Source organism: Cygnus olor, chromosome 2 (assembly GCF_009769625.2).
Source record: "Cygnus olor isolate bCygOlo1 chromosome 2, bCygOlo1.pri.v2, whole genome shotgun sequence".
NCBI classification, from domain to species: Eukaryota; Metazoa; Chordata; class Aves; order Anseriformes; family Anatidae; genus Cygnus; species Cygnus olor.
This window is the reverse complement of record NC_049170.1, coordinates 52511590-52533588: the sequence shown is the minus strand read 5'-3', so window position 1 is coordinate 52533588 and position 21999 is coordinate 52511590. Positions and strand designations below refer to the sequence as shown.

At 38.9% G+C, this 21999-nt stretch overlaps 1 protein-coding gene across 2 annotated transcripts; it reads right to left on the bottom strand.

Annotated features, from left to right (window-relative positions):
• Positions 1-1930: 1930 nt before the first annotated feature.
• DEK (DEK proto-oncogene) lies at positions 1931-20846 on the bottom strand. Of its 2 annotated transcripts, none has more exons than XM_040546058.1 (11): positions 20601-20846; positions 17745-17891; positions 15767-15868; positions 15147-15256; positions 11449-11543; positions 10771-10891; positions 9539-9721; positions 6522-6654; positions 5710-5858; positions 4317-4385; positions 1931-3510 (listed from the first exon to the last, which is right to left on the bottom strand). In XM_040546058.1, the coding sequence occupies exons 2-11, from the start codon at positions 17878-17880 to the stop codon at positions 3499-3501; spliced, it is 1110 nt and encodes a 369-aa protein (XP_040401992.1). In that variant the 5' UTR covers positions 17881-17891; positions 20601-20846; the 3' UTR covers positions 1931-3498. The 2 variants fall into 2 exon arrangements, with proteins under 2 accessions (XP_040401992.1, XP_040401991.1); XM_040546057.1 differs by lacking the exon at positions 20601-20846 and adding an exon at positions 19203-19354.
• Between the last annotated feature and the right edge of the window lie 1153 nt (positions 20847-21999).

The window sequence follows — 21999 nt, the reverse complement described above, 5'->3', positions numbered from 1 at the left end:
TCGTTTTTTAACCAAGTTTATTACTGCAAGTTTTCAGACAAAGTATTCTGGTACCTTATAGATTTTTCCACTGTTCTCCCTAAGTGATGGGAACCAAAATAAAAATAATAGAAATAACAATGTTAAGAAAAAAAGCAATCATTTCAGGAACGCTTTCAATCAGACTCAGTAGGAGCTACTTGATTAGTCATCTTGAGCAGGTGAGTTGGATCAGATAACCTCCAGAGGTCCCTTCCAACTGAAACCATTCCATGACTCTGTGACACATTTACCACACAACTTTCTGATTTGAAAGGAGGAATAATTAATTCTACCCAAGTGGTTATGAGGTATCCTCTCTCCAAAGCAGCAACAGATCTAATAAACCTTCCTGCAATCCCCGTGCTGACTGCCAGGAGCATTACTTGGCCAGATTAAGCACTGGGCTCCAAAAAGCTTATTTAAGCCCTGCTTAGCAGTGGCTAATCTAAACCCAGGCATTCATACATCTTGTTTTGTCATGTACCTTGTAACAGGAAAATGCAGAAAGAACACAGATACTACAAACAGCCTGTTCAGGTCCAAGAAGGCTATTAGTCTACAGCATCTGGAAAAAGTAGGACGGCACTTAACAGTTGTCTTCCCAAGTTAGTCTTGGTCAGACGTGCCTGAGCAGTATCCCATGGGTTGGTTACTCCAGTTGGTAAATCCAACTCAGCTGTTTGTCTGAAGACATGCAACACCTCTATATCTCTCTCCCCTCACCCTGCAAAGTTCTACTCTTCCCTTTCCCCACCTCATTCCCCTCCATCCCCCTTCTTTTACAGGACCCATAAACTTCAAGTGCCAAGCTCACTCATAAATCCAGCTGTTTCCATAAGGAAGACATTCAGGTTAATTACGTGTTTTTGCAGCTCACCAACCAAAACACTGAATACTTGAGATTTAACAAAACGGAGGAATCAATACACTGCCCTGCAGGAATTATGCTGTAAGCAACCAAATCAAGATGCTAGAATGATTTTTCTAGACTACTATGGTCAGGATATAATCTTATACTTCTGCAAGGTATATGCCCAAAGACTGTACTCAGTTAACTTTTATCCAATTAGCCAGTAACTATTTTTTAAATCAGCATCTCTGTATAGCATCTAGAGCCTTGATCAGCCGTGTTTTTAATCCAATAGCATCAGGATAACCAGGACATTTTATGTACCTTTTAGTATTGTCTTGCAGCCTTCCACACTGTTGTAGAAAGAACTGGAATCTTTTATCAGCTGCAGACAGACTGGTATGAATTAGCAGAGAAACAGCTCAGACATTTCTTCTCAGCTGAGAGCTACACTTAGTTGTAATTAAGAGATTTAAACACAGCCTTTGAAGGTTGCTAAGTTAATTTCCAGTCCTTCATCACAATTCCAAAATGGCAAGTAATGCACATATACAATAAATAGAAGTACACTATCCCTTTGTAAGCTTTTGTTAGAACTTACACTGTAAGAAATGTTTATTCTTGGAAGTTATTCACCTTAAAAACACTTCCTGACCCACATAATTAAAACTGACTGGTGTATTTACATAACAATCACAAAGATGGTAAATTATTTGTAGAAAATCCATCTGAAAACAGAACAGAACTTGACACAAGTAACTTACCACTTTTAGGCAGGACTTCTAGTGGAAGTGGAAACTTCTGGCATTTTTAATTAAAATTTACAAAGTTTTCTTTATGCTAAAATATTTCAGTGGGAAAAAATAAATCACAGAAGATATAAAATCATAACTTTTTGCAAGGACATGCACTTCAGGAAAAATATCTTTAAAGTAGAGAAGCCTGCTGAACCAGGCTTGAGTATTTCTACCAAATGAGATAGAGACAACAACCTTGTTTCTGTGTAATTTTTTTTACTATACATTTAAGTAAATGTTGTATCATCAAAATTGATTTACATTTTTGTGAAAGATGTTTATTGAATACAAAAAACCCCCGTTACATTCAGCCTTCTTATAAATGATTATACGCAAAGAAATTCAAAGTGTATGACAATTAACAATCTAACTGGCTGAACATTTTCAGAATTTAGATCACTTATGAACCCTTATTTCCTAACTGTACAACAATAAAATTCAAAAATATGCTTTGTCTTTCCAGCAATACTGTAGTCAGAGTGATTCTTTGCTCATGGTGTTAACGGCAGCCCACACTTTGGCATCTGTTAGTAGTTCATAATTTTAAGTGTAGGACTTTCCATATTAACAACATGGTGTACGGAGAACAGAAACCTAAAGAACAGAAACTTATGCAAAGAGTTCGCTTTGATCCAAAAAGCTGTGGGCCAAAGTTCAAGACTGCAGACTTAAAAGTACCATTGCGCATGTTGAGGCACCAAGGCTCAGGTTCCGAAGAGCTTTCACACACGGAACAGAGCTTAACCACACACTTAGCGATGCCCGATTCAGAAGCCCCACTGTGGGCTTCCAAAGCTCTCAAACCTCCCAGCTGCACATCCTGGACACCCACTTCTGAGGCGTCAGGCCATTAAATCAAGACACTAAAATAAAAGATTTTGTACAAAGTGAAATTTGAAAATTTCCCTATAGCCTTTAGAGGGATTTTATTTAATATGTCAAGCCATTGAAACAAATGTACCTGTAGTCTTTGTACAAAGTTAAATGCTGAAAAGCTTAAGTATAAAACTACAGTTTCATTTCTGTACAAGGTAAGATGGGAAAAAACACTGTAAAACCTCAACTCGTAGTTTCACAAAACTTCTGCATCCCACTTTTCATCACAGCCTCACTGCTGAACAATGACATTTCATGTCATAAATCCTCCAAGACAGCAAGATTAAAAAACTGATTTGCACAAAAGAAATCTGAAATAACTTTATATACACAACAGAAAGCCTTTTGAAAGTACAAAAATAACATCTATATGCCAATTAGTTACCATGCTTTAACAGTTGTCTCAGTGCCTACACATGCAAGACAGTACTCCAGATTTAGAATAACTCTGTATCTGTAGAATGTATCAGAATATAAAAGACATTAACATGTGACTAACTCTTGTTATTTTCAGAATGGATATGTATTCAAAATATTCTTTAATAACCAATACTGCAATATTCCAGTCTCTGCATGTATATCCACAGATAAACAGCTTTCATCTTCATTTTAAAATCTTCTGCAAGCTAGTAAGGCAGACTAAACTATGATGGTTCTAATGAATCTAATTACACAAAGCAATTCAAAATGTACAAAAACTATAAAAAGGGAACACTTATTGCCATGCACAAAACTTAAGTATGTTCAACTAAAAACTGCATCAAATGCATGTTGAGTTTAAAAAAAAGATACACAACGTGATTTACATCAACACTCTTAGCATTAGATCAGCAGAATCAACTCTGACTGAATACCACAAGGGTAAGACACATTCCTTTTGCTGGTGCCTATCAGATCTTCAAATCCATGGGAACATAAAATCAGGAATCTTCAATTTCCCACAGTCAAACCAGATCATGAAATCAACTGAAATGAGAAGTGTATTAGTTTTCTCCTTTCTCTAAATGCAATTACAAATAGCCTCTCCTGTAGCATCAGACTATCAAGAAAATACTCTACTTTTGCTATCACAAAAAAAACCAAGAACATCCCTGCATCAGACAGATTGCTCTTATTTATGCCTTTGGTGATAACGACATGTACATATGTATGCACAGCACACAGGTACAGCTATGTTCTAGACAGCCATAAATCATTTCAACATCTGCAAATAAAACCACATGAAAAAGAAAAACTCAAAGGCAGCATCATAACTGATCTCTCATAAGCACATGAAGAAGGGCGCACACAAAGAAAACCTATTTATCTTTATCCTTTTTTTCTTTCTCTTACTGCCAAAGCTTTCCAATCTGCAGAGCTTATACAATCTCCTGTGCTGTTATCTATGAATGTATATGGTCAGTGCATGACTTGTGGGGCAACCTGCAGCCAAGGCTACAATTAAAAGAAAATACATAGCTTTCAGAGAGTCAGAAGTCATCAAAAAATACTGTAACTTTAGTTTTAGTTCTGCTTATCAAAGAAACTCATAAAGTAGTAGTGAAAAGCTAACAAAAAAGGTCTGGACCAGTTATTTTAGGAAGAGGAATACAGGATTCCCCCCCAACCCCCCCCTTCCCACCAGAACTATTCACGTTTATCAGAACACTGAAATTTGGGGTACCTCCAATACTATACAGGAGGCTATTAAAACCAGTGTAAAAGGATGCCATGCCAATTTTTAACAGACTGCAAAAAACTATAGAAAGTTTTCTAAACAATAAGGTTTTTACCTCTTTGACTGTTTTTTTAATGAAGTCTTTTCTGTCAGACAAATCATAACTAGGATAGTTTTCATACACCTAAAAAAAAAGAATAAAAAAAATACAACCTCAAGTTACTTTCATTCAATATGTTGTATGAATAGAAGAAGCTTAAATTAAATCAGGGCAAAAATTGGTGTTGTACTTGACAGTAGTACAACTGTCAAAACTCCCTCTATTAATTATGGGAAGTGATTTTCCTGTTCTAATTTTGATCACAGAATTTAAATGCACATATTTTTTATGTTTGGTCACCAACTAAATTGGTACTATCAACACAACAGATAAACAAATGGGAATGTCTATCTTGCCATGTCAGGAAAATTAAGAATTCTCCAGTTTTTGTCTTACATGCTGTCTAAGTAGACAGATGTCCCTGCATTAGGGTGGGAAGCTAAAATAGTCATAGGAAGAAACAAAACCCAAAGGTTTTTTATTTTTTTGGTAAAAAAGTGAAATTGTGATCCTCAAAGTCACTAACATAAGAGTCAACATATTTAAGTGCTATACTACAACTACTCTTTGGTTAAACACCAGGATTAGGGTGTGGAGGGATACCACACAAACAAAAAACTAGATGCCAATACTGACAATCAACGCAGAATGCTTTATTCCACTACACCAAGTTTCAGACATTCCAGAACGACTATAAACATGAACAGACGTTTGTACAGAATACAAATGTACAGTTTTCTCCTAAGATTAACTGCTGGTTTAATTTTCTCAAGGTAACTTTGGGGAAGTACCAAGAAAACAAACATGTGAGTTAACTGACTGCAGAAAGTGTCAAAGTAACAGTATTGTCTGTATGGTGGTCGCTTCCCTTTTCTATCCACGCTCCTTCCTGGCTCCTGTTCTGCAGCTTAATGACTCCTTTGCCGAACCCATTGAATTCACTAACTCAGCTGAGAACTAGTCATCTTTTGGTGGTAGGTTAGCACTGAATGGACTCAAAGAGAATACATGAAGAAGAGCAAGGTGAGCAGGAGAAATGTGCACAGAGCAGGACACAGCCCTCCCCTTTTGACAGTAGAAAACTGCTGCACTCAGCAGTTCTGCTGCATCTCAACAGCTCTAACACTTGCACTTTTGTACACAGCAGTTTTGGAGGTAATACCGCTACTTTCCACATAGCTCATTTTGACTGAGAGATTTCCATTCTTGTGTGGAGCATCAGTGCTGCATACCTTAAGATTAAGGATCTCCTTGCTGTAGCTGTTGGTAAGTAAATAAATCAATGCAAAAGCACTGTTTCAGAAAAATTATGCAGAGTGCAAGCCACAATTGATAAAAACAAGATGACAAAAGTTTATAGACAACTCACTATCTAAAAGAAAAAAAGATTGCAAAATCATTTGCTTACCTCCTTGCAAATTTGTTTCATTGTGACCTCCTCCAAGTTTGCATTGGCCAGCAATTTCTTGACAGTTTCCTTTAGTTCTTCATCCGTGGGTGGTTTCTTCAGCTTTTTAATTAAAGGTTCATCATCTGAACTATCCTCAGACTCACTTTCTAAATATGAAGAATAATTTGAATTGTAATAAAAGATTTTAAATTTGCCTGCCTTCTTCTGCCAAAACAGAAGCCACCAGAACTTTTCCCAAACAACTGACGCAGATGGTCTCCCTCAAAATCGATATCTTGCCAGACCATTGCTTTATAAACAAAGCTAATGCTGGCAATATTACCTTTATTTAGGACTCTGCATCACTGTCCATGAACTATCAGTTTACAAATCAATATGTACTCTAGAAAGTATGGGACCGATTATACTCATCTATCAAACTAGAAAAAAGCCAATTATTGCAATTCTAAATTGAGGCATTATGTACCTAACAGTACTTATCTGCTTTAAAAAGTAGTTTCAATTTATTTTTCCCCAGCAGTGCTGCCCATTAACGTTTTGTAATTTTGTAACGTTCTAATACTAAACATGCCATCAGAAAAACAGAAAGGCAAGTAAAATGTATATGCACACAGATAAGTTATATAAAGGTATACCCAAAACAGAACATTTTAAAAATATTACCATTTTAAGGAAAGACACATCAAGCAGCAAGTCCATTATTAATCAAATTCCATTTTCCTTCACAATTAGGTGAAGAAATCTGCCTTCTAATAAACATCCTTGTTAAGCTACAAGACAACGTAGGAGGAAAGATTTAAAGCATTTACCTTTTCTAGAACTGTTCTGATTCTTTTTAGTAGTGCTGCTATCAGCCTTCTTGACGTTAGCACCCTTCACAGCTTTCTTGGGTTTGGAAGTCATCTTTTTAGATTTTTCTCTTTTGGATGCTTTTCTGGGGGGCTATAAAGAAGAAAAATGGAAGATTAAAATCATGGTTTCTACCTCAACAATCCATTCCCCTTTTCAACAGAAGGGATGGTTTCCATTGTTGATACAAACTAAATCAACAGATTGTATTACTACATTTTACTAGCAATTTCTACCCCTACACCATAGAGGGAATTTGTTCATATTCTTTTCAATTTCACATTGTCCCTCTACACAGACTCAAACAGCTAGAACTTTTTGACGATACTAGTAATTTAGTTGTGCTATAATGTACCATTTGTAATTAGTTAGCATAGAATGGTTTGGGTTGGAAGAAATTCAAAAAACATATCTAGTTCCAACCCCTCTGACATAGGCAGGGACACTTTCCTCTAGATCAGGTTGCTCAAAGTTATAGTTAGTTATAACTAGCTTATAAAATTTCTTAAACACACACAAAAAACATAGCATGTTGTGTTCAATTAATTTCTAGATCCTGTAGCTCCCTGGGACTACATGCAACTAATTCTTTTTGCACTAGTTGAGAAGAACTACATGAGCTAATACTTAATTTGACCAGTTATTGTGACTAGTAAACTCAAAAAGTTACCGCATTAAGTTACTACCAAAGGGGAAATTGGGAACATTAATACATACAGTGTCTCTATGTATGAATACATCTATCAGTGCATTGCATGTTTGGCACAAAATATGTGCTCAATACACAAAATCTTTACGTAGTGCTTCTGACAAGGCTGAAAACTTTCCTCACAGAAACAAATACAAAACTTTGAGCAGGAGTAAAGAGAAGGAACATCGTGAAACAAAACAAATCAACTAAAGTTACTAAATTCATAAGTAATTAAAATTTTAAATGGCAGTGTAGTTAACTGAGCAAACTATCACACATAAAAGAATAAGATCAGTTCATCCAACTTTTAACCACTTTTCCCATTAGTACCTGGTACAACCTGTGAAACTAGCATTCAATAAACCAGAATATATTTATTTATATTGGCTTGCTCACTTACAATCGCGCTTGCAACTATACAACTACACAACAGTGTTAAGTAAAGAATTCAGACCTTCGTTGTTGAAATTCAGGAAATATACTCAATAATCACCCCATTAACTTTTGCGTTTCTGCTCAAGTTCTATCACTAGCTACAAAGTCAAAGGTTAAAACCAGCACTCACATTTAAGCTTTTACAAAATTATGTTCCCTCAGCACACAAAAGTATTTCAGACATTTTCTGCTTCCAGGTAACTTAGATTTAAAATAAAAAAACAAAACTGCAATCAAGAGAGGCTCTTAACTCTATTCCAGCCACTCCATGCCCAAGATTCCAACAGAAATAGGGTTACAAAGCAGATATGTTACCTGCATCCTTCAACCTGTAGTATGTTAAGGAGTATCATAAACCTAGCATTTTTTCAAATGCTGTTATCTCAAAGTTGTACAAAGGTACACATTTACTACTTCACCATTTCCTATATTCAAACTAATCTGACGTAGTAGTGTTTTTGTAGTAATTAAGCTTTTGTTTCATGCAAGTCAGCTTCATTTTCCAGACTTCATTGCACTCAGCTATTGCCTGGCAGACATCTAACTCCTACCTTTTGAAAGAAGACAAAGAAGACCCAGTTAGATCAATAGGGTTTACTTTTTTTTCCTTAAATACTCGAGTTCTTGAAAAAGTTTCTAAAAGCAGACTCCTGGCTCTGAAAGCCACGTTCCTTTCCTCACAGCAGGAAGATTGTACTGCTGAAGAGATGAACAAATATAAAATTAACTTATAGCATTTCAGCCCTCCTTTGACTCACTATTTTTGGGGGAAGAAATTCAGAAATTAAGTTTGTTTTATGGAGATGCGAGGAATTTCCTTGAACAATCTTTAAAGTTAAAATGAGCACCTGTCAAAATGACAGTGTTTGCATCAACGGTTGAAGTTATATACATCAGCTTTCTAACAAAAGACTTTTGTTACTATTTTCTGCAACTCAGGCTATTTACTTAGTGTTACACTTGCAATGCAGTAGAGGGAATGCAACCCAAGTAAGTAACTGTCACACTTTACAGTCAAAGGCTCTGTAGCTTACATAAAGAATTTTCTTTGACACTAGTTGACTAATTGCTATTTGTTTCTCTGTGTGTCTATTCTGTAAGTATTGGATTGAAAGGGAATGCACATAGAAAGGTATTTTGAATTTAAAAAGAAAGTTCATTTCATTTCCCTCCTGCTATGGAAAACTGAAATAAATTTCAAAGAAAATACAGAAGAACTGCAAATAGTGAGGTGAGAACAGTCTGGAGACTGCAGGGATCTCTGTAAGGCTGCTTACTGTGTTGCTCCCTTTAGCTTTGTGATCCAAGACACAGAACTCTTAAAACAGAAATTATGACAAAATCCAGAGGAAATGTGGAACCAAGATCTGGAAACAATGCAGCTGAGTAGGTTAGGGACATCTACTGAGTTCAAAGTTAACTCCTAGATAACCAATCAAACCCTACACACACACTCAAACAATCCTGGGATTTTTTTTCTTTTAAATGAAAATCACATTAATAAAGTCTTCACAAAATGATACAAGAATCAATTGCACTTGAAACCCTGACTGCTCCTAAATGACATAGAGCAAATGGTTTGTAAGGTGTGTATATACATACAAAAATCAGAACCTTTGCCTTATCGATTCTCTAAATTTACTGCACAAAGAAATCACGACAATCCCTTATAAATTGAAGATGTGTTCCCTTTTCAGTGTTTCGCTTTCAAGCCATTCATTCAGTAAAACATCACTTACCTCCCAACCTTGTGTGTTCCAAGAATTACCAATTGATAACAACCACAGTGACAAACTGCAGACAAATATTTTTAGCCCTATGTTGAAAAACAACAACAAAAATCCTCATTACCTCCTCTTCACTTTCTTTTTCTTCTGAAGAGTCATCCTTTTCCTTCTTTTCATCTTCCTCACTGCTAGATTCATCTGACAAGATCTCTGGACACTTGGTGCGTTTTGCTTTTCTTGTTGTTCCAGTGCTACTGCGCTCCTTTTTACCACCTTTGCTTGGTGTTTTTTTGGACTTTGGCAATGGCTGAGAGACAGGGATTGTGTTATTCAAGTAGGAATGCAAAAGTGAGTTTTGAAACATATAAATACCTTCAAATCATGTGAAAGAATAGTAAGTACGGAGGTCTTTAAGTTGTCGTAACAAAAAACAGGCCAATTGTACATGCTACTCTTATACCATAAGCAGAAATTCATAGTACAGAGATAAATCAGAGTAAAATGAAACTTAAGTTCAGTTATAAGCTAAGCATCCCTTTTACTCCCATAACGGAACACATCTTCCACTGTCAAAGACTAGGGAAGAGAAACAAGAATGAACAATTTAGAAGGAATCTTTTACATTACCCACAAATGCAAACTTTTTCTTCTAGCAACAAATTAGATGACAACTTTTCAGGTCATACAAAACTGCATTTTGTTGTCACTCGGTACCAGTGTGCCTAAGGCAATATGCTGATTTGTTCCTATTAGTTACTAGTGTTTTCTGGGAATAAATTTAATTTCCTGAGCAATACTCTCACTAGTTAAGTACTGATTTTAGATCGAAAACTGAGGGTTGAAGAAAATTACTAATAGTTTAGTAGTCTTGGCAGCTGAATGCAGTGCATTAGAATATACTAGATAAAGCAAATATTCCCAGCCCTGCAATAAATTCCATTTTGAGTGTGATTACACACACTTGTCAACTTGTGGTGTGCCCAGGTACATCTGACTGTTTATTTTCCTGTGTTTTCACGTTTTATTTCTTTGCTCTGACGCTTTTTTTTTCTTTCCTGATTGTGTTATGTGCATTCTGTCCCACCCACCCACAAAGCAGAAGCTACTTATGGCATTTAGATATGGATGTTCCTAATAAGCTTCACACATGCTTTTGAGTGCTAACAGCGTATGACAAGTGCTCTTACATGTAAGCATTTTCTATCAAAGTTCTCACCCTTAAGATCCATAGCAAGCTAGAGCAGGTCCCATTAAGGATGTCTGCAGTAGTAGTACTACTTACTTTCAAGAACGGAGACAGCTGCATTTTTCACTAAAATAGAGCTATAAAAACAAGCATAGCAAACTGCATCTCACCTTGCCGGAAGATTTTGGGTGCATCAAGAAGTTTAAGATCCTGGTTACCAGTTCACTATTAACTCCTGATCTTTCCAAATCAAGAACTTCACAGATACTTTTCAACATTGCATTTCTAAATCTGGAGGGAGGAGTAAGAGGAAAAAAAAAGGATTCAGTATCACTTCATAAATGATAGATCAACATTTGACTGCTGGAAGCTGCTGCCTGGCTTATGTCTGCAACCTGAAATTCTTCCATTTGTTATGACTAGCTATACTGGCTTACATTTGTAAACCCTTTTAGTCCGTAACAACCAAGCTGCAGCCACTTCTGTTGATAGAGAAGGTGCTTATGTGAGAAAAAGTTGTGTTTTTGCAATAGAAGGTGTTTTTGCAGTGGAAACAGTTAAAAAACAAATAAAGAAAACAAAAAAACACACCTATTTGTTATGTTAGTTGCTACAAATCACTACATTTATTTGACAACAGTTCTAGGAATAATACTGTACTTTTAATATACAACGAGCAGAAATGGTTTAGATTTTGAAGAAGAAAGGCTTTGAGACACAGAGCGATGAAAGGGATGAAAGCTTGCACCATGAATGGAGTGCAAGAAACTTTGTGAAGTAAAATTTTGAAAATAAAAAGAATGTAGAGCACGAGTCAGACTATATTACGTAGCAATAGAGATCGTTACTTTTTTAACATTTCCTCCTTTTTCTTGTATTGGTCACTTCCTTTTTCAAATGGAAACCCACTGAACTGACCCACATTCTTCTTTAGGGAAGCAACCTAGAACAGAACACACAGATTACTTTCCTTTTAGGGGTACCTTAAAAGATGTCATCCAATTATGTTTGTTAACTTTTCATACAAGAAAAATCTGTTCTAGCATTTAGCTTTCTGTTGATGAAACCTCATATCCACTTTCAAAAAAAACCATTTATACAGTTTATGCTTTCATTTGCTTCATGACAGCCTATGACTGATAACGACAACAATTAAGTTCCAGCGGCCCTGGTAATTTAGTTCATTTTGATAACTTACCTGGTAAAATCACCTGCCATTTTGAGCTTGTTTAGAATGTACTGCATTATTATTTACATGTTTGCACAACTATGATCATTGGAAGCCTGTCACATGATTTATACCATATATTTTGCTATAGCATAGTGAATTTGGCTTTTACTATATGACCTACTAGAGCAGATTTGCTTTATTTCCTTTTTTAGTCTTACATAGGATCGTACTTGCACACTTGAACCTCTTTCGTAGCATGACCAATTTTCACATTTACATGCCACCCAATTTACAAGGTTGACCATTAAACCTGCAGTCTGAACAGGACTGAACTTTCAATGCAATAGTCCTTATGGCTGGAAAACACTCCCATCTAGATCCTAAAATATATTAAGTGAATTGATTTTTCTCTATCTCCTCTAAACAAAAAAGCAGTTTAAAAGAATCCCCAAATCTTATTCTTCTGACATTTTTTAACATTATCAAGAATAATCTGAACTCACTTTCAACAGGTTTACAAATTTTGTTTCTGGTGTTTCTCCATTAGTTTCCAATTTTACCAAAGCTAAGCTCCTTTTCCCAAGAAAATTATCTTTGCCCAGCACCTTAAGAAAACACGCGGATGATACCGTTATGTTTTATTGAAAATGTTAATCACTTTCCAGAGCACATACAGAATGTGCATACAAAACAACATCTGATCTTCATGACCTTAAAGATCTTTCTGAGCTCCCTACAGTTCTGATTATAGCTTTGGATGAAACTGTACTGATATATATTCAAATGGAATATATTTTGAAGTAAATAAATATATTCTCTGATCTTTTAGGTCAGAGGCATTGCTTTCACAAGAATTAATGGAAATACAGTAAATTGTCAACATATTTGAGAATTTTTCTAGGACTAGGAATATTCTTATAAATGTAACTATAACTGAAGGCAATAAAAACAGTATTAAATAGTCTGTAAAATACTGACTCTGGTCAATGAGTGATGGGGCATACTTTGTGTTACAACATAAGCTTCCAACACAAGGTTGCGACCTAATTCCCGTCTATCACATTTTAGGTTAGAACACAGGTGTTACTGAAAAATGAATGTAGAAACAGAACAGGTACAGTTATTTAAGAGAGAAACTTTTCATGATAAACAGATGATGATTAATAGGTGGAAGAGATACACTGTGACGTGACAGAATTCTATCTCAGTCACTTCAACAGATGATGCTACTTGATATCCACAAGCAAAACAGCCTGCAGGTGTACTAAAACTTTGCAGGAAATCAGAAGATTGTTCTAAGAATACATTAAGGGCAATGATTTGTAACCAAGCAACTAAGGCAGCAGGACGCTGTGTAAGCTCAAAAACAGCACGAAAAATCCTGCTTTGTTATGTGGACTGTCTGTGTATAAGCTAAGGAAAGTATTTGTACTTCAGTGGCATGAAGTAGATAGAGCAACTGAGGTTAAGCAAACCAATTTGCCTTAAATAGGTTTGTTACACATAAGCCGTGTGTAATCAGAATGAACCAGACAACTGAAGGGGTGTTTAGGTGACCTCTTGGAGAGCAGAACCTTGCAGGGCCACTTGTACCTAGGGAACCATACCAGTAGTGTACAAGGCACAGATTGCTCAGGTGACTGCATCAGGAACACCGTGCTTTGGGCAGCAGGAATGTGGACACCTACAGAAAGTAGCGAGGGTGACCTAAGGACTCACACCACTGGGACTCTAGAGCAATCCTCTTTAAGCAATTGGTTGGGTTCTCCAACTCAATGCCCGTAAGACTGTAAGGGAGAGGGCAGAGCAAAGTGCGGTGAAATTGCATCCAAGTAAGTTGTGTGGGAGGGAACAGGGAGAGCTGTATTTCAATTGCAGTTGTGTCTAGCTAGTAAGATTTAAGAGTGTTAAATATCAATTTATATCATTTTGCACATAATTGTGAAACTGCTAATAGTCATGTGTCTGTTCGTGGATTACATTATACATTAACAATTGATTTAGTAATCAATAAAACAGTATAACGGAGTTGTTAGTTTCTTCGTAGCTTGTTGCAAAACAATAAACTTTATAGACCCTCCAATGAGTCATGCCTCAGACCTGCGAGTTGAAGTGGCAGAGAGACTTTGAGGTCATAGTATCCCAGTACCACCACTGGAAGAAGGTATAAAAGCGCTACTGGTATCAAGAAGGATAAATGGATACAGTTTCAAAACTTCCACTACAAAGGTAGTTAAATCAGAAAGTTACCTGGTTCTGTCATTCCACCTTTCAAACTAAAATTAAATTCTACTGCAGAACAATCCAAATGTTTGCAGACCTCTGTATGCACTGAGCTAGAAGTTTTCTTGTTTTGTTTATTGCCACACTGAATAAATACCATAATTCACAGAAATGGCTTTTAATGAATATATATTGTTCCTTCTTCTGATTACTTGAGATAATGGATCTTTGCTTTGCCATTTAAACAAGCATTGCATTTGCAGCAGTGGTCTGAGACACTATAGCATGCGCTTGTACTACTCAGTTCTTGATTTCTGTGCTAGCTATTTAAGTTTCCAAAATATAAGAGCAGCTTAAAAATAAATTTCTATAAATACAGTAAGTGTATTGAAATGGTAAAGTTTAATCAGCCTTAATTTCCCTATGTCCACTTCATGCCTTTTAGGAAAAAAAATGGGTCATATTTACTCTGAAATTTAAGGCAAGATCAATGGTACGTAAAAGACTCCAAAAAAGATTTGCTGTTATGATTTGTTTAGGTTTCATTTTCAGATATAAATGCAAGCATATCAATTTTTAACTAATATTTTTGTTGAATCTTATTTTAGATAAACGAAAAAATAACTATAAAGACTTTATATATTAATGTGTGTTTACTTTCTGTTGTTTTGTGCATATTAGAGGAGAAAATGACTAGGTAGGTAACAATGTAGTAAAAACCACTAACACAGGTATCAAACAAAAGAAACTGAAGAACTAAGAAAAAGCTATGTTGAACAAAGTAACTATACATGGAATACTTTGACTATAACTCGCATATCTGCAGTTTTACCATGTGACTCAAATTTCCAACTCATCCTAGTAAAGTAACCACTCCCCTGCACCCAAGGAAGGGAAAAAAAAAAACACCTCTGTTCAAACAGGCTTACAATTCAGTATACCTTTCCACAGGATTTTTAGAGACTAGTTTATGGAAGTTAGAAAAATTGTGGGCTTGATTAACTATTCCTTTAATATTAATTTTCTAAGTAGTTTGTAACAAATGACACTGAAGAAGTAGATCTACGTGTGCAAATGCAAAAAACTTTACTACAAACCTTTTCACAATGCTTGAGAACTAATAAATATACAAGATTGATATTAAGTTCTTACAGTGCCTGGCCTGTTGTAGAGGAGTTTGTGCAGGTTCCGAAGTTCATCTGTCTTCTTTTTACTCAAAAAGAATTGTATCCTTTCAATTTCGCAAAGTTTTTGTCCTTTTCCTGAAACAGTTAAAATCAGTTGTGTGATTCATCACATTTATATTTACCTATGTGTTTACAACTTCAAACAGCTATAATTCTTTAAAAAAACAAAGAAGTTATTTCAGCACAGCATCAGACATGGTAAGTCAAACATTAGGCAGGGCTTTTCCTATCAATTAGGCACCACGATAGTGATATTTTTTCTCTTTCCTACTTAATACTACCTATACCAGGGTTCACAGACTTGGCATTTCTTTTTATTCTACATGCTTCTGTAATTTTTAGTGGTGGCTAGATACTGAAGAACCTATTCAAGGTTAAGTTTAAATATTACATAACTCCCAAGGTTTAACAGGACATTACAGAATAAAAGGTAGTTTTCATACAACTATAATAGCCTTACTATTTTAAAACATACCATGATTGTTAGGTTAGGTCTCATCTACAACAAATTAACAATTTTATCATTTGAGAGGTTCCGTCATAATTCCCAATACTCACAATTCTTATGTGAGAGGTCAAACTTACCTGGTGTAATTGTAAAAGGTTCTTTTTGTAATGAGGATACTTGCATGGTCAGCCGGTCTACCTTCTTCTTCTCCCTTTTTCCTTCAACAATGAGGCTCTTTTCTGCAAAATACAGTTTCCTTAAACAGAGTGTTTTTCATGACATGACCACATTCCACTGCAGTGATAGGCAATACAACTCTGAATCACTGCAATGGCAAACAAAACAAAACAAAAAAAGACAATGATATAACCAAGTACTATTACACTTTCAAACCTTTGGCTAAAAGGTCAAGGGGGTTCTGTAGAGCTGTGTATCAGAGTCTCTAGTTCTTAACTACAACCCTACATCCAACCTAACCTTAATGAGAAGGCTAGACATTTCCTAAAGAGAACTGCACCTCATGATAGAGATGACGACACCATGCATTTTCAGAATCCCAGCCTTCTGTCCTTTCAACACCTTTCTAAGGTATAGAGCTGTTATTTTTTTTGCAGTCTCCCTCTGCCACCCCTAGCTCCCACAGGCACAGTTCCACTCTGGCTCTTTGTGGGAGAACAACGCTACCAGATAGGCAAAAGGGGAATCCAACTTGCCTGCAGCCTCTTCCTCTTCCCACTTGTGGCACAGGGAACCTACACAGTAGTATCATATCAGCAGAAAAGACAGATCGCTCCCACAAGGACAGCGGGACTGTACTAATCCACACACAGCTGTGCTGTGCTAACACTCTGCAGAGCACAAAACTAGTGTCACCACTACTACAAGGATATTATTCGCAATAATTCTGGTACTGATTAGTCCTTCTATTGGAAAGTGTCCCTGCCCACTGCAGGGGTGTTGGAACTAGATGATCTTTAAGGTCCTTTTCAACCCAAACCATTCTACGATTCTATGAATATGTTTAGATTGTTTTATCTATACATTGCATATCGCTACTTTAACAGTAGCGCACCAGGACAAAAGCCCCAAGGCTTCACAAACCTAAACATTTCATAGTAAAACACTCAACCTCAAATAAACTTGACACGCTGTTTTTAGCGGATAGTGCTGTTCTAGCCTCAATATCAAAAAGCAGCTTCATAATGTATATGTACATAATCGAGACTGGACAATTATCTGCTGACAACATAGCAAAACATACTCTGGCATATACAAGAAAGAGCTGTTTGTAAAAACTTAATTCTAATTACTCTGTTGTTCCCCAAACAGCACAATTTTTCTGCTACCTTTCTTGAAGACAAAGCTCTGCTCCTTTAAGAACCTGAGACCACCAGTGACTTGGTTTTCGCTATGCAATACTGCAGCTCTACTTACATGGGTGCTTTCATTTGCAAAATAGTTGCCTAGGGATTTCACACCAACATTATTGCATGGTAGTTCCTTCATCACAGCTTGTATTCCTTGACTACCCTCTGCAATTACATGCTGCAACAAAAATCCTGCCTTGCTTGTCCCTCTGACACCACAATTTTTACTAGTAAAATCAGTTACGTGGAATTACAGCACCACTATAACTAAGCTTTGGTACCAAATAAAATAATTCACAGCAGTTAGCCAAACAAAGACGTCTGTATTATTCCAAAGCTATTTCACAGATCTTTCCAAGTTTCTTTCTTTTGCAAACATAGATCACTTCAAAGCGTTACTGGCAGAAAAAGGATTCTTTCTAGGATATGTATTTTTTGTGTGTGAATAATTTGATACAGGATGCTGCACCTTGTAATCACCTAAAAGTTTTTCCAGCAACAAAAAAAACACACTAGTGTGTGAATCCAAGATGCCAGCAATTCCTTCATTCTTGCTTGAGGAACATCAGTGTTGTTGCTTCCAGGTTTGTCTGTTTTAGTCTACTGGGAAATTATTTATGATCTGAGAGAAAGCTGCACTGTAGAATCTTCTAATATTTCTTGTAAAATTAGCTGAGAACACAGACGACTGTATTCAATAAGCTTAGCATTTTTAAAAGACAAATTATTCAGTGGAAAAAACAAGTACCCTTTTCTTCTTCCTCCTCTTCTTCCTCCTCTTCATCTTCATCACTTTCCTCAGCTTTGTTTTCAGCTTCAGGTTGTTTCTCGTCTGCTTTCTCAGACGACATTGTATCTTCTTTGGATGAAGCAACAGAAGACATGGTGTATGTTTCTGTAAAAAAAAACAGGAAAACCATAAAAAAAATAGCACTATTGTTTTTTTTTTTTTTTTTAAAAAGTATAATACAATTAATGTCATAGTGCTTCTATTGTGACTGGTTACATACTTTAAGACACAAACTAGACCATTCTGCAGATACACAACGGAATAAGTTTCAGAAGTTGTCATCCATCCTGCAACTAGCCTGGTTAAGAAGTTTAAAAGTTTATCAGTTCTTTCCACACACGCGTCTGCAAGCATGCTTGGTGAAATTTTCAGAAACACCCACTCAAAGCAAGTGGCGCTGTACTAGGAAGAACCGTAAAGTTTTAAGACGTCACAATTTTAGTGCACCATGTTATCAGTTATTTCTGATCACAGTTAACTACGCATACAAGTTCCCTGATAAATTCAACAAGCGTGGTATTTACATGGGAAACGGGAAAATGCGAGAAAAAAGTTATGAGCAATTTGGAAAAGCAAATACTGCTTTCAGAATTCAAATAGGTATGAGACACCTTAGGGCTCAAAGATGCTTTTGTGTTTTTAACCTGCAAGTCTACAACAGAAACTAATAAATGTGTCACACTTAGTATATTTAAGAGGAGTCTTTTCCTAGCACTTCACGTGGCTTAAGTTTTAATTTAAATATCTCACTCCAGTGAGTACCATTTCCCTCGTGACAGAGAACGCCTACCTAACAAAGGAAGATAGCCCTATCTCTTCAGTTTAGAAGACTCTAACTTTCAAAATCATTCACTGTTTACGCTTCTGGAACACAATACACCATCAATTGTTTGAGGTCTTGCGGGAAAATATCACGTTAATCATTTTATTTTTGTAAAATTAAAGCCGGTATACCTGCAAGAGGTCAAACTCAATGAACAACAATTAAAATAGGCACATGGACGGAAGTTCGCAGGTGGCAGTAAGACCATGAGTTTTATTAGCGAGAGGAAAATGAAAGTTTAGTCCTCCTTTGTTAAACCACCAGGAGAAAAGACGTCGCTTTGGGGGTACTCAGGGCGGTGCTCTGCGAAAACCCCTCGCCCACAGAAAAGAGCAAGCAAGCAGCCCGGCACAGGCTGCCTTTCCCTCCCCTTCCCACGCAGGCAGGGGGCGCTGAGGGAAGCCGAAAACTTTGTGCCCCCTCAGCGTGAGGCGCGGGGAAGGCGGCGGCGGCGACACACGGCGCCTGAGGAGCCCTGCGGCGGGCAGCGCGGCCCGGCGGCAGGCCGGCTCCGCAGCGGGACGGGAGCCTCGGTTCGCTCTCCCTCAGCGCCAGAGGGGCCTCCCCCGTTGGGGGCGGCGGCGCGGACCCACCTCAGCTCCGGCTGCAGCCCCGGGGCCGGTCCCGGTGCCGGGGGCCCGCGGGGAGGCGGCGGCGGCGACGAGCTTTTCAAAATGGCGGGCTCTCGGGCGGCCAGGAGGAAGCGGGAAGGCGGCGGCCAATCAGCGCCCGCGGCACGGCCGGCGCGAGGAGGCTGCGCGGCGTGCCGAGGGGAGGGGGGGGCGGTGACGTCAGGGCGTGCGCGGCGGGCGGCTGAGGGGTACGGGACGGGGGGGCGGGTGGGGAGTGTGGCGGCGGCGGCTCCCCGCGGCTCAGGGCGGCGGCCAACGGACGAGAGCGGCCGTTGGGGAGGGAGAGGGAGACGGGGAGCGGGGTCTCCTGGTGCCCTGGGACCCGGGGGTGGCGGCGGTGTCGGTATTCCTCCGGGAGCCGGCGCTGTGCCGGCAGCGAGCGGCTGGCGGCGGGGAGCGGCTTGAGGGGAGGAAGGGGGTTAATAAAAAACGAAGCTGATCGCAGCTGTTTGCCTTCTGGGCGTGCGGGAAGCGCGGCGATCGGCGTGGGCTTGATAATTAAACTAAAGGAGGGAACGTGCAACATAAACATAACCGGGGCAAGGCTGAGGAAACGCTGCAATTTGTATGCTTTGCGCAAAAAAATGGGGCTGGGGAGCGATCCGGACCCCCCAACTCGACGACACAGACGCACTTTCCATGTTCAGAGTTTTAAGGGCGTGCAGTCAAAGCTGGTGGTACTTAAATAAATAAATACTGGTGGTACTTAAATAAATAAATACTGGTGGTACTTAAATAAATAAAAACAAAAAAACACGCAAATTATTTACCAACGACAAGCAAATTATTTACCAACACAAGCCCGAAGTGAACAAGCACACTGTAAGCAGAGCACCAGCCCTGCACTATCCCCTAATTACGGCAGCGTTACACGGGACCCGCAGCCCTGGGCAGCGGCAGCCCCGGTACGGCCGAACGGCGGGGCTATGAGCGGCCGCCGCTGCCACAGCCGCCCGGCCCGGCACTGGGGGCTCCCCCCGCCCCGGGGCCGCCGTTCCGCCGCTCCCCGCCCGCCCGCCCGCGGGGAGGGCGCGCAGGGAGAAGCGAGGCGAGCGGAGGCGCCGAGCAGGACGGAGCCGCCGCCGGGCTCGCACCCCCCGGCCCCGGGCGAAGGTAGGGGGCCGCCGGCGGGCTGAAAGCCCCCGGGCGCCCGCTGGTACCTGCGCGGTGAGGGGCCGAGCCTGCCTCCCGCCCCTCAGCGCGCTCGCGTTGTCCTGGGCAAAGGGGCGGCTCGGCCCCGGCACGGTCCCCTCAGGGACATTTCCCCTCAGGGGTGGTCCCCTCCCGGCCCCGGGAGCTTTTATTTAAACGTAGGGTTTCCGCGATTTTGACAGGCTTTTCAAAGCCCGTGCCACATACCTTTCCGTGAGGCGTGCTTCGCCACGCGTAAGGTGCGAGCGCAGCGGTGCGAAAGCTGCTAGGGCAGGGAGAGGCTGCTGCTGGGAGAAACCTCCTCGCTTTTCAGTGTGTTTATCTCAGAATACGTAAACTGGGCTCGTAAAGAAGTATTAAAGTTCCAGGGATTTACAGTCCAGAGCTATAACAACTATATTGACTATCTAGAGAAAGAAATCCTACCTACTATAAACGTTTATACATCTGCGTGTTACAGTCAAGCTACTTCAAAATTCCTGCTCTGTGAATTCTCTATGAATCATGCCTTATTTTAAAATGAATGGAATTTCACACTGAAAATATTCACGGTAAAATGTTTAAGTAATATCGATGGTCTGGCTTAAACTAACAAAATCCATAAAGTCCAGTACGGAAGCAAAACGTTTATCCTCATTTTACCTCTGTGTCCTGGGTTTCCAGACATTTCTCCTCACAGATTATATAGTTATTCATTGTTTGACCAGGGCTTTAGGTTTAGTGAAGTGAGTAAACACCAGGTGGCCAAGTTCTGCTCGCAGTTCTGACTTTACGCCATGGTAACTCCATTTGGTTCAGTGCTGTTATTCTGGCTTTACAGGGCTGTCATTGGATACTGAATTTGTTCAATAGCTTCTGCCATATTTTGTGAATTTTGTCAGATTAAGCCAGGCTTCTAGTACAGGATTTATTTATAAATTGGACGATGCACAATTTAACAATTCTCTTTAACAGGATTTGCAGAATTGGAAGTATAGATACAACACGTGTTTTTAGTAGAGGCAAGAAACCACAATGGTGTTTTGTGTGGCTAAAAGCTATAAGCATTCGGTACTGATGACCTTCTTAGTGGAGATTCTGGTATGACAGAACTAAAAGCTTTAGGGAAACTATTTTGTGTGCACACATAAATAGCAAAGCCAAGATGAGAATGACTTTTAAAGTTAAAAAAAAAAAAAAGAAAAAAGTCTTAAAGAATTCCAGTAATGACATTCTGAAATAGAGACAACTTAAATATAGGAAGCTCATATTTTCCGCTCTGGTGGCTGGACCTCAAAAGCTTCGCAGATTTCTGCATCTAGCATCCCCTTAATGTGAGGTGGGCTCCACTGTGGTCTAGAGCCCCAAGGAAAGTTAGAGGAGGCTGGTATAGAGCTGCAGGGGGTTAACATGGGCCAGAAGATTTACAGTTTCATAAAGCAGGTTCCTGTTTTGATCTTGTTCTGTGTAAATGCATCTTAGGGGGTATTTAGGTAAAGTCTGTCTGCAGTGTAAGAACCTAGAAAGACATTTTAACTTACTGAAGTCTGTGAAGGGAAAAATGTGCCAATGTATTATATAACAGAAATGTGACGTTTAGGTACGGGTTATTAGAAATAGCTTGGCA

Excerpts from the sequence above, each read along its gene's own strand:
- DEK (XM_040546058.1), bottom strand. The coding sequence starts at position 17,880 with ATGTCTTCTGTTGCTTCATCCAAAGAAGATACAATGTCGTCTGAGAAA. Across the intron at positions 15,869-17,744 it reads AGAGGAGGAAGAAGAAAAGG|AAAAGAGCCTCATTGTTGAA; the intron begins GTACTTGTTTTT and ends TGTATTTTGCAG. Across the intron at positions 9,722-10,770 it reads ACCCAAAATCTTCCGGCAAG|CCATTGCCAAAGTCCAAAAA; the intron begins GTGAGATGCAGT and ends CCTGTCTCTCAG.